Source organism: Callithrix jacchus, chromosome 17 (assembly GCF_049354715.1).
Source record: "Callithrix jacchus isolate 240 chromosome 17, calJac240_pri, whole genome shotgun sequence".
NCBI classification, from domain to species: Eukaryota; Metazoa; Chordata; class Mammalia; order Primates; family Cebidae; genus Callithrix; species Callithrix jacchus.
In genome coordinates this window covers 35,261,409-35,272,428 of record NC_133518.1, presented here as the reverse complement: position 1 = coordinate 35,272,428, position 11,020 = coordinate 35,261,409, and the positions used below count along the sequence as shown (strand labels likewise).

Sequence of the window (11,020 nt, the reverse complement as noted above, 5' to 3'; positions counted from 1 at the left end):
TTAAAACTGCTTGGTTATTTGCAGAATTTTCATTTAACAAGTTAGGGTATGAGGACAAAACATTGAATTCAGTATCTGGCACATAAATGCACAGTAAGTAACAGCCTTCAAAATAACTGTCAAATAATAAAAACATCAAACCTAAAACAATATTTTAAAATAGGAAACGGGGAAAAAAAGTCACAGTAATGGGTAACTACGTATTAGATGTTATATTCCCTCAGTCTCTACTCCAAAGTTTACAACAAGGACCTGGTTCCTTTATGTTAGTTTTTATGGAAAAAAAAATTTGTTTGAAATTCTGAATTATTACTTTTAGTTGTTCCCAAAAGCATTGGCAACAGAAGCCAAAATAGACAAATGGGATCTAATTAAACTCCAGAGCTTCTGTACAGCAAAAGAAACAATCATTAGAGTGAACTGGCAACCAACAGAATGGGAAAAAATTTTTGCAATCTACCCATCTGACAAAGGGCTAATATCCAGGATCTACAAAGAACTTAGCAGATTTACAAGAAAAAACAAACCCATTCAAAAGTAGGCAAAAGACATGAACACTTTTCAAAAGACATTTATGCAGCCAACAAACATGAAAAAATGCTCATCATTGGTCATTAGAGAAATGAAAATCAAAATCACATTGAGGTACCATCTCACGCCAGTTAGAATGGTGACCATTAAAAAATCTGGAGACAACAGATGCTGGAGAGGATGTGGAGAAATAGGAACACTTTTACACTGTTGGTGGGAGTGTAAATTAGTTCAACCATTGTGAAAGTCAGTGTGGTGATTCCTCAAGGACCTAGAAATAGAAATTCCATTTGACCCAGCAATCCCATTACTGGGCATATACCCAAAGGATTATAAATCATTCTGTTATAAAGACACATGCACACGTATGTTCACTGAGGCACTGTTTACAATAGCAAAGACCTGGAACCAAACCAAATGCCCACTGATGATAGACTGGACAAGGAAAATGTGGCACATGGAATACTATGCAGCCATAAGAAACGATGAGTTCGTGTCCTTTGTAGGGAAATGGATGAATCTGGAAACCATCATTCTCAGCAAACTGACACAAGAACCGAAAATCAAATACTGCATGTTCTCACACATAGGCGGGTGAACAGTGAGAACACATGGACACAGGGAGGGAAGCATCACACACTGGGGTCTGTTGGGGGGGAAAAGGGGAGGTTGGGGAGGGATAATATGGGGAGAAATGCCAGATATAGGCGATGGGGGGGATGGAGGCAGCAAACCACATTGCCATGTGTGTACCTATGCAACAGTCCTGCATGTTCTGCACATGTACCCCAGAACCTAAAGTGCAATAAAATATATATATATATAAAAGAAAATTTATGAAGTGTCTCATTTAGCAGCACTGGTTAGGACTGTTGCTAGTTCTCTTAATGTTCATCTGAAATGTTCTGTAATTTCATGGTACAGCTTTTAGAATAGGACAGTATGTACAATTAAAATCCAATTTCTATTTAAAAAACAAATTTAAAATTTTCTCGATTAAAAAGTAACATTAAAACAGAAGTCAAAATACAGTCTCATGGAAACGTTCACTCCAGAGATAGATTGCCTTCAAAGTACATATGTAAAATACATGCATATTAATACTGTATGTATGTGAAGTATCATCTGACGTTTATATCATATTAACATTCATTGGTAAGCATTCTCATGTCACTCTCCAATGACTATTTTGTCCTATGGACATAAAATCATTTATTCAAACCATACCCCTGAAAAAGCTAAACCTTGTAGATGTTTTCCAAGTCTGATAAAGTAATGCTGTGTGATGGACATTCTGGTATACAAATTTGTGTAGTTTCATTTCCATATGCTAAATTCCTAGAACTAAGTACAAAGCAAAGCACACATGTATGTATTTCCATATTTTTCCAATGAAATTGCGGGTAGAGGGCCAATGAGAAGTTTCATTATATACTATTTAAATGATACAGTCACCCTTTACCACCTTCCACTGCACTGCCTCCTCTCTGAACACACACTGCCCTCTCACCTACTTACAGATCAATTCATTTAAGAGTTTCAGAATTTTGGTCACTGGTTTCTATAATTAGTTTTCCTAACAGTTCTTTACAAGTGAGAATGTGTATTACTGTAAAATCTCAAATCATCACAACTCAACCACCAAATTTTCATTTACCCAATCTTTTGGCCTAACAGGTCAAGAAACTGATACCAGGTTTTTATTACAGTTTTACAATTTCTAGGTTATGTCCGACTACCAAAAAAGCCCCAAATCCTTTATCTTCCATACTTTTACATCCCTATATGTACAACCATATTCACAACCAATGCCCAACTAGTCAAAGAAAAAAATTTTCATTTTATATAAGACAGAGATTAATTCCTATTCCTTACCCATTGTTTCTCAAAAGGCAGTATATACACCACTAAAAATGAATCAGAATAACCCAGTCAGTGATTGTTTCTGAAAAGGGATTTCCTGAGCTTATGGAATCTCCATCTCCAGGGTAGAAACCCAAAGTCCTTAATCTGCATTATAACCAGCTCCACAGTTTATTGAGACCCATTAACTTTTGAGCACCCCTGGCTCTTATAAGCATCTGTTTGGCAGTTGCTGGTTAATAATGATTTATCTAAATAGCCATAAATGTACATATTTATTAAACTTCAATACATATCAGGGATTTTATGGGCTTTGAGATTAAACCTATAACATAGCCATGGTCAACATGTCACTACAAAGCCAAAAAATGCAAAAGCACCCCAATTATCTTATATCGTGCCTAAGGAATGTCTTCTGCTCTTATGTGGGAGGGCCCCAGCTGGCTGACTTCAGGCTGCCAACACAGCCTCCAAATCTAAAGTCATATGACATTTCAACACAGAAAAATCCAAAACAGTGCAGAAACCCTTCTTGGTATTCCCTTTACTGTTTATTAGATTTCACATCTAGAAACCAGCAAGAAGAGGAAAATACTTACTTTCTAGCAGATAAGTCAAGTTTCTCATATATGTCTGAAGATGAGCCTAAAATAACTAAAAGTTACATGTAACATCAAAAAGAAATTCTGAGGCACTTATTTTATCTGTAATATTACTTGAAATGAAGTAAGCCATCAGCTGAATGCTATTAAAAGTTTTATGCCTGCAGCAGACTTTGGCCTATTCTGTGTATTCCCACTGTGTCAAAAATCAACTTTTAACATAAGCCAAAAATGTATATAAACAACAGGAGTCTAGAATATTTGGTTGGAATAAATTTATTTCATCTGTCTGTAAACAAGGTGTTTAATAGTTATGGCATTTTTTTAAATGCATATTAAATCAGATGAGTTAGACTGTATCCCAGATGTAACAAAGTGCAGGGAAAGAAATGGACAAATCAGCAACAAGATTTGTTTTTAAATCTGTACATTATCCACAAGGCCCAAACAATAGAAGCAAATACTAGAATGTCCCTAAAGTAGTGCCATTCAAAAGAAACCCTTAATAGGTCAGTTAAAATCCATCTCACAATAGCAACAGTTCATTTTAACAATAGTATGGCACAGAATACATATGAAAAAAATTCATCACAAGACAGCCAAGTCCACAATAATGCAACTTCATATAAAAACTCAAGCTGCAAATAAAAATTGGTCCTATGAAGAAGAAACTGGACACACTCCAGATGGTTATGTTGGGATACCTAATGTCCATAATGGCAGCCTTTTACACTTTTACTAAAGAGTAGAGCTGGTGTGCAAAGAAAAAGACAGGAACAAAAGTCTGAGCTATTGCAATGATGGAATGTCCCTGGGGATTCAATCAGTATGGTTACTGTAAGGTCATGGGAGGAAGTGCTTTTTGCTCGTTTTGCCATTGCACTCTTCATATGTCCTGTAGACACTGAATAAAGGTTTGTCTCAAGTGCAACAATACTAAAAGCAACTACTGCAGCTCTCAATAGCTCATCAACAAAAGAGATATTAATTGGTTAAAAAAAAAAAACAGGCAGTGTGTAAAAAAAAGATGAAAGCAAACCAAATGCCTGTGGGCAAAGGGCGGGGGGAGGGGTGGGAAAAAGAGAAGAGTGAAGGAAAGATGCATGCACTTTTTCCTCCCAACCATGCGCTACAAAAGGAAGACTAAATGAGCCAAGTAAATGCTCAAAGTGCTGAAAAGACATTGATCAGAGATTGTACAACCGGCACCTTGCTTAATATTAACTTATTTTAGTAATCAATATCCCATTAATTGCTAAGACAAAGTGATGCCCAACTTGGCATGCCCCCTCCCCCCAATTTCAAGGTATCATGCAAATCATTATTGTGCTGCAATTATGTTGCCAGATAAAGGTTGGTTACATACAGTGGTTAACATACAAATGATCCATTGGGCAAACAGGAATCATGACATTAGAAAATAGATAAAGAAAAATTAGCTACCGTCTATAGTTTGGTAGCACTGTGACCATAATTGGGGTTGTTGATGAAGACAGTTGCTAGGTAGATGGGGAGAGGCTGCTTACACATCAGACCTCCTCAGGTATAAAGCGAGTTCATATGCTTTCTTGTTAAGTGTGCCTCCGTGGACACCTTCCTTTCCCATGACTATAACCAATGCTGGAGTACACAAGGAAACAAAACAAAAGTGAACAGAATTATTTAAGGAGGGGAGGGCAGAAAGAAAGACACCTTTCCCCACCAACAGAGGGATACAAAGGAGACACAGGTTCATACCCCATCACCCTGCATTGCTAATAAAATTTCCAGAATTAAGACTTAAGCTTACAGCTAGGAAAGTTTAAGAGCAATTTCCCCCTAATACTTAACAGTCTGCCTAGCAGCTAGAACCCAGAGTCTCTCAAGTATTTTGCCATTGAGTATGCCTTCTTATTCAATCCGCCTCCATGGACCCCTTCTTTTCCCATTACAAAGACCAAGACTGAAAGAGAAAGAAGAAAAGTGTTTCAAAAGAAGTGTTAATCAAGAAAGTCACATAAGTTTTAGCAGACAGAACCCCGATTAATAAGTTAACATTAAGTTAGTTTTCCATGAACTGCAAATCACTGAAGTCAATTAGGTCTCCAAAAAGAACCCTCAAACAAGTAATATACTAAACAGAAAATAATAAATGTGACTGCATCTTGGAAGCCACCATCAATGCAAGCAAAAGTTCTATACAACTATCTTTACACTAACTAGAGAGAAAAAAAAAAGTGATCATTTGTCTTCTATTTTAGGGCAAAAATATTCTGGCTGATATGACAAGTACATGTCATTACTTGCCCCAAAAATATAAACTTAGGAAACTTGGTGAGTTATTTACTTACAAACTCCCCAAATTTTAACATGCTTGATAAGTATAAACTATTAAGTTTTACCAGTGAGGCTAAATGTGTCTGTTATTTCCAAAGGAAAATGAAGATCTAATTTTAAGTAGCATATTCAGTATCATTCAGAAAAGGCCAAATTAAATGTATTTAAGGTGTGTGCTTACTGATAACTTTACCATACTAGCCTTTTTTTTAATTGCGTTCTAAAAAAATAGGTTTACGATTTCTAATTGCTCTTCTATGATGCAATTCAAAGGTCTATAATCCAAAATATATGTATATGTCAAATTTTATATTCACTACCACTAGATGTCAGTAGTGCTGTATGGTATAAAATATTCTGGTTTCTTGCGTTGGACGCTTTTTAGCATATTTATCTTTGAGTGCAGCTAAGGTTTAAAGAGATTTGTCACTATTTCAAAGTCATCTAATTTTCTTATAGATAAATATTTATAAACATCAACTCACACCAGAATAAGAGTAACTTTTAGGATAATCACAGGGAGCTGGTAGAACCAGAGCATTAAATTACAACTCAGAGCAGCTTTAAGTCCTCTCATATGATAGAGCTGTTATTAAAATTAGATGTGCCAAGTCAGCTATGGGAGGCTACAGAAGCACTCTCTATTTACAACATATTCATATGCATTAACATATTTAAATGTATTTGTAAATCAATTAGATGTCATAACCTCAATTTCAGAAGTTTATTTTGAAAAAGTAGGGAGACTTCTTTAGTGCAATTAAGAGTTTCTATAATGTTGACAACAATCTGGAGACACCTGAATTTTTGGACCAAGTATACAAACTAAATGTAATTTCCTACTTTTCAAATCTAAGTCCCAGACACACAATCTTTGAAAATATTTCAGTGGACAACTTACTCCAAAATTCTCATCTAATTATTTATCTCTTCCCCAGCAAAGTTCCTAACTGAGAACTGATGTTAATTGTTCCTTCTTTATGCTGAGTAGTGAAATGGTTAGAATACAAACAAGAAAAAAAAGGAGAGAGATCCAAAAGTCAAACAGGCACTGAAACGGACTAAAATAACCAAGTGATTCCAACAATTTAACAATCTGAAACACCACAGGATTATCATTTGACATTTCAAGCAGTTTAAGAGACTTTTAAGTTTAATAAAGGTGAAAGTGAGTTGATATGAATATTCTTAGAACAAAATCAGGATCTAAGAGGTCAGGTTGTAAAATGCTTAGAGTGCTTCACAGTGCTGAGCAGTTCACAAAAACCACCTTAATAGCCATTATGGACTAACTTTTAATCAAAATGTTAAAAGAAACTGCTTAGTAAGTTGTAATGTGGCATGCAACTTTTAACCAAAAGAATACCTTACTTACCTCTACCAGCTCTGCCGACAGCAACATTGTATGTTGGCTCCCCACCTTGACTCTTTGTCCGGATGTCCATTGTGCAGTCACCATCGACGTATAGACTATCCCTGATCACTGAGCATTTCTTCGCGCCAAGAGTCAAACCGTTGGTAAAGAAACCTTCCCGGTCTTTTCCTACAATCATATCTATTTCTATTGGCTGTCCCCCACCAAAAAGAAAAAAGAAATGGAAGTTGTAGTTAATTCCTTTCAGGGCTTGATATAAAGGAAAGGCTGTGTGCTAAGCTTATACCACCGCGAGACAGCCACATTCATGTAAAACCAAGATTCAGTCTTTTCTAAAGAATTACTTAATCTGATATGATTACATGTTTTACATCATTTGATTTGACTTCAGTTATCGGTGTCAGCTCCTAACCAAGACCAGTCTATACAAAGAAACTCTAAATAGTTGACACTAGACAAAGTGCAAACTTAGGAGTTATTTATAAACTGTATTAAGTCAACTGAAAGTGTTCACGTAACCGTAAAAATTCAGCCATCAACTCTGAACACAGATGGTCTATCATATTCAGTCACATTACAGTCAATCATGTTTCATCAAATTTAAAGTTGCCTCAAAGTCTACCGAAATAAAGCCTGTTCTTTGATTGTTCACTTCTCTGCTTGGAATAGCTAGAAATATCCTTGATGATATTATGGACGTCAATCCCTAGACATCAGTGCTTTTCCAATTCATATTTCCCTCCTGTTTTTCTAGCCACAACTCCCGTTTCTTTCCAACTTCCCTTCCCCTCCCATCTCAGTAATCATTTTCTTTCTGGGGAAATGCAAAGTGGATTCCACCTACAGCAATAAGCTACAGAAACAGAGAAAATGGAGGGAGATTGGGAAAGAAACTGAGGTAGGCACCAGAACCGGAAAGGAGAAAACGTGCATTCTAACATTCCATGAATAAGAAGGAAGGCGTCGCCCCCATCAGAACTGCAGAGTCATAGCAGGCCCCAGCCATTTCCAAGCACACTCCAGCAATCTTCCTAGTCAGACAGCGGGAACTCACACACAAAGACAAGAGAACCGCAGGAAAAAAGTTGATGACCAGATGCCAATTCCCTACAAGAATTGTAGTCCACTGCGGGTATTCGAAACCTTAAAGTACTATTATCAAGTACTGAGTTCTAAAGTTAGACTTTAAACCATGTTAAGTGGTAAAAGAATAACTAGCACCCGTAATAGGGGACCTGACTGTTGGGGTTTAAGGGAAAAGCTTGGTGCTAAGCAATTAAGGAAATGGTCTCATATTTAATACAATTATCACAATTTTAGAAACAGCCTTGGGCAGAAATAGGCAAAACAATAAGCTGGAGGCTTAGTGTCAAATATTCCCCAAACATATTGCAACCAAGTCAAAACCATCAAGTCTCAAGAAAATCAGGCAATGTGAAGCATAAATCTGCATTAGTTCCTTTACTACCACCACTAAAGAGGGAGGGACTTGGAGAAGTGAAGTGTCCTTCTGGTCTTCGCAATTATTGAAAGCCCCCGAAAAGCACCCCTCTTTTGAGCTATGTTGCGTAACTGGGGATAACCGTATATCGATGAATCTCCATATGAGAAGGAGAGAAATCAATGGCAGTTCGCCATCTTGGAGAATTAAAAAAAAAAAAAAAAACCTATAGAGCTAGAGCTGAAGTCGAGATTCACGAATCCACCTACGCGGTAGGCGTACATCTCTCGCAAGCCCCAGAGGCCTGGACACCCGCAAACCTACGCAAAGTCGCTTCGAGAATCCCGGGGGCCGGACCGGGGCCGCCGCCTCCAACAGCCAGAGGCGCGGGCGGCGCGCTGTCCGCGGAGCAAGAGGCGGCCAGAGAGCCTGGGTACCTCCACCCGGGGCCCGCGCTCCTCAGCTTGGATCCCCGACCCTCGCTTCCACCTCTGGACGTGCATAGTAAACCTCAAGGCTTCAACAGAACCTTAGGAGAACCACACTAGGCGGAAAAAAGGAACCCCTACCCTAGCCCTGGCCGGTGCGTGCCCCCTCCCCCAACCCGGGCACCTGGACTGACGCTGAGAATGCCTGGGGCGCCCGACCCGGGCCGGCGAGGAGTCCGGCCGCCGCCCCCCGCCTGTCAGCGCAGCCCCAGGCGAGGGGGCGTCCCCGGGCTTCGGCCTCCCAGCCCGCCCGGCAACCGCATCCTCAGCGCCTGCTGCCTCGCACACCTGCGGGCTCGACCCTCCATGTTGCGGCGCACCCGAGGCCGGCCAACCCCGCTCCGGTGCAGGGACCAGGGTCCCGGCCGCCACTGGTCCTCACCGTAATGCTCTGAAAGACGCCCCCGGCCGTGGCTGCCCAGACGTATTTGGCGTCGCAGTAGCCGACAATGGCGGCCTCCTGGCAGCAGCCATCGCACATCAGGTTATCCACGTAGCTCTGCCAACCGGCCATCTTCGAGCCCTTCGCACTGCAGCGGGGACGGCGAGGAGCAGCAGGCGCAGCGGCGGCGGCGGCGGTAGCGGGCGGCGGCGGCAGCACAGGGGGGAGGCGGGGCGGGGGCGGGGAGGAGGCGGCTCTGCGCAGGCACCGACCGCCCCCCTCCCCGAAGAGCTGAGGAGGGAGGACGCGGGTACAGCGGTGAGGGGCGAGCCTCAGAGCGCGCCCGGCCGCCCGGCCGCCCGCAGCCGCGGGGCTGACCACCCAGCAGCGGGAGGCTGTGGAGCTGCTGTGCCCGCGGCGGCGGCGGCGGCGGCGGCTGCTGTTCCTAACCGCAGCGCCCTCCGTTCTCCGCGGACACGGCAAGGCGTGCGCGCGCGTGCGTGTGATCCTTCCGCGGCGCCCGGGCACGGAGGGTCCCGGGAAGGGCGGGGAGAGACTGAGGCGGGGGCGCGGAGGGATACCGCCCCGGGACAATCACGGCCGCCACGTGCGGGAAGCGCCGGGCGCCGTGGCGTTGCAGGGGATGGCTGAGCCCCGGACCTCGGTTCGCGGAGTAGGTGGCTCCCGCGTCGCTCTCAGCACCCCAGGAACAGCGGTGGCAGAGACGACTTGAAGCCCCGCAGCAGGGCTGCGAAGCGCTTTTCTCTTGTATGCGCTGCCCAAGATACGGAATCTTGAGGTGTCGGATTGCAGAGTTGCCCTGGTGACGGGATGCGGAGCGTTTCCTCTTCTTTGTGGTGGGGGCGGCTGGTGGCAGGGTCGCCCACGGTAATCTCCAAGTCCCTAAGGGCACCCTCTTTCCTGGACCCGTTTTGCGCCTCGGCCATAAACGCAGCCCCGCAGGCGCACTCCGGAAATCTGAAATCAGAGCTGGCGTCCGTGGCGCTCAGGAACCTTGCTGAGCTTCGCGGATCTTTCATTGTTGCCTCATTTGGGTACCAGGGGCCTCGCATTCTGCGGATTGTTTGCCTGGAAGAGCCCCCTTAAAGTTGCTAATCACGTGTGTGGTTAAATGGCTCGTAAATTCCGAACAAAACAAATAGCAACCTGTGTTAACTGTTTCATGGTAACTGGGAAAGTTACTGGTGGCTTGAAGTACACGCAGAAAATGCAAAGGGAAAAACTAGGGAAGAGTTCACTGAATGAACATCATAACATTTCTGCTCTGCAGGGTAAAATAATTTCGGGACCCAGATCTGGGAAATATTTGTATTAACAAAGGTAAAAGGTGGGTAAAGTAGCTGAGAAGCTATTCGTATCATCTTTGGTAGCCTGTGGACACTAGGACTAGACGTGGAATTAGGAGTTCCCCAAGGACTTCAATTTTAGGTTAAAAGAAACCATCTGCCACTTAAGGGAAAGAAAGCACCAAAACGTCCATAGGTAGATGTTCACTGTTTAAAGTTATCGTGTAAGGTCGCGATTTGTAAGAGGATTAAGGAATGTATCTCTAGAAAAGACAAGAACGTTGCTTTAAAAAGTCTTTAATTGGTTCTGAAATTTTATGTTTTTTCTGCTGACTCCGTTGCAATGTTCAGCTACTGGAGAAAGAAAAAAACAGTACAGTAAAAGAACCCCAAGTCAGAGACCGATCAGACAGAGACTGTGTGTTTTCTCATGTTCTAAAGATACAGAATACCTGTGTGGTATAAAATGTGAGCCCAAAATTGTTTCTTTTTTGTACATGTGTGTCCCACCTGATTTAATTACACTTAATTGTTCTTGTTTTTGACTCGGCCTTTTGTGGTGGGTGTTGATCATTTTAGTCCTTTGATCATGGCATTGTATTATCTCAAAAGTTAATAGATTATTTGTAACACAGATATGCTATGTGAGAATTCATCAAGCTGTACATTTATGCTTGTGTTCTTCACTGTAAGTATAATTCAACAAATTGAAACA

At 41.8% G+C, this 11,020-nt stretch overlaps 1 protein-coding gene across 2 annotated transcripts; it reads right to left on the bottom strand.

The window, feature by feature from the left end:
- Positions 1-3,256: 3,256 nt before the first annotated feature.
- Positions 3,257-9,217, bottom strand: PFN2 (profilin 2). 2 transcript variants are annotated; one of them, XM_003735045.5, is made up of 3 exons: positions 8,999-9,217; positions 6,688-6,880; positions 3,257-4,938 (listed from the first exon to the last, which is right to left on the bottom strand). In XM_003735045.5, the coding sequence occupies exons 1-3, from the start codon at positions 9,128-9,130 to the stop codon at positions 4,841-4,843; spliced, it is 423 nt and encodes a 140-aa protein (XP_003735093.1). In that variant the 5' UTR covers positions 9,131-9,217; the 3' UTR covers positions 3,257-4,840. The 2 variants fall into 2 exon arrangements, with proteins under 2 accessions (XP_003735093.1, XP_008981921.1); XM_008983673.4 differs by having other exon boundaries at positions 3,257-4,616.
- Between the last annotated feature and the right edge of the window lie 1,803 nt (positions 9,218-11,020).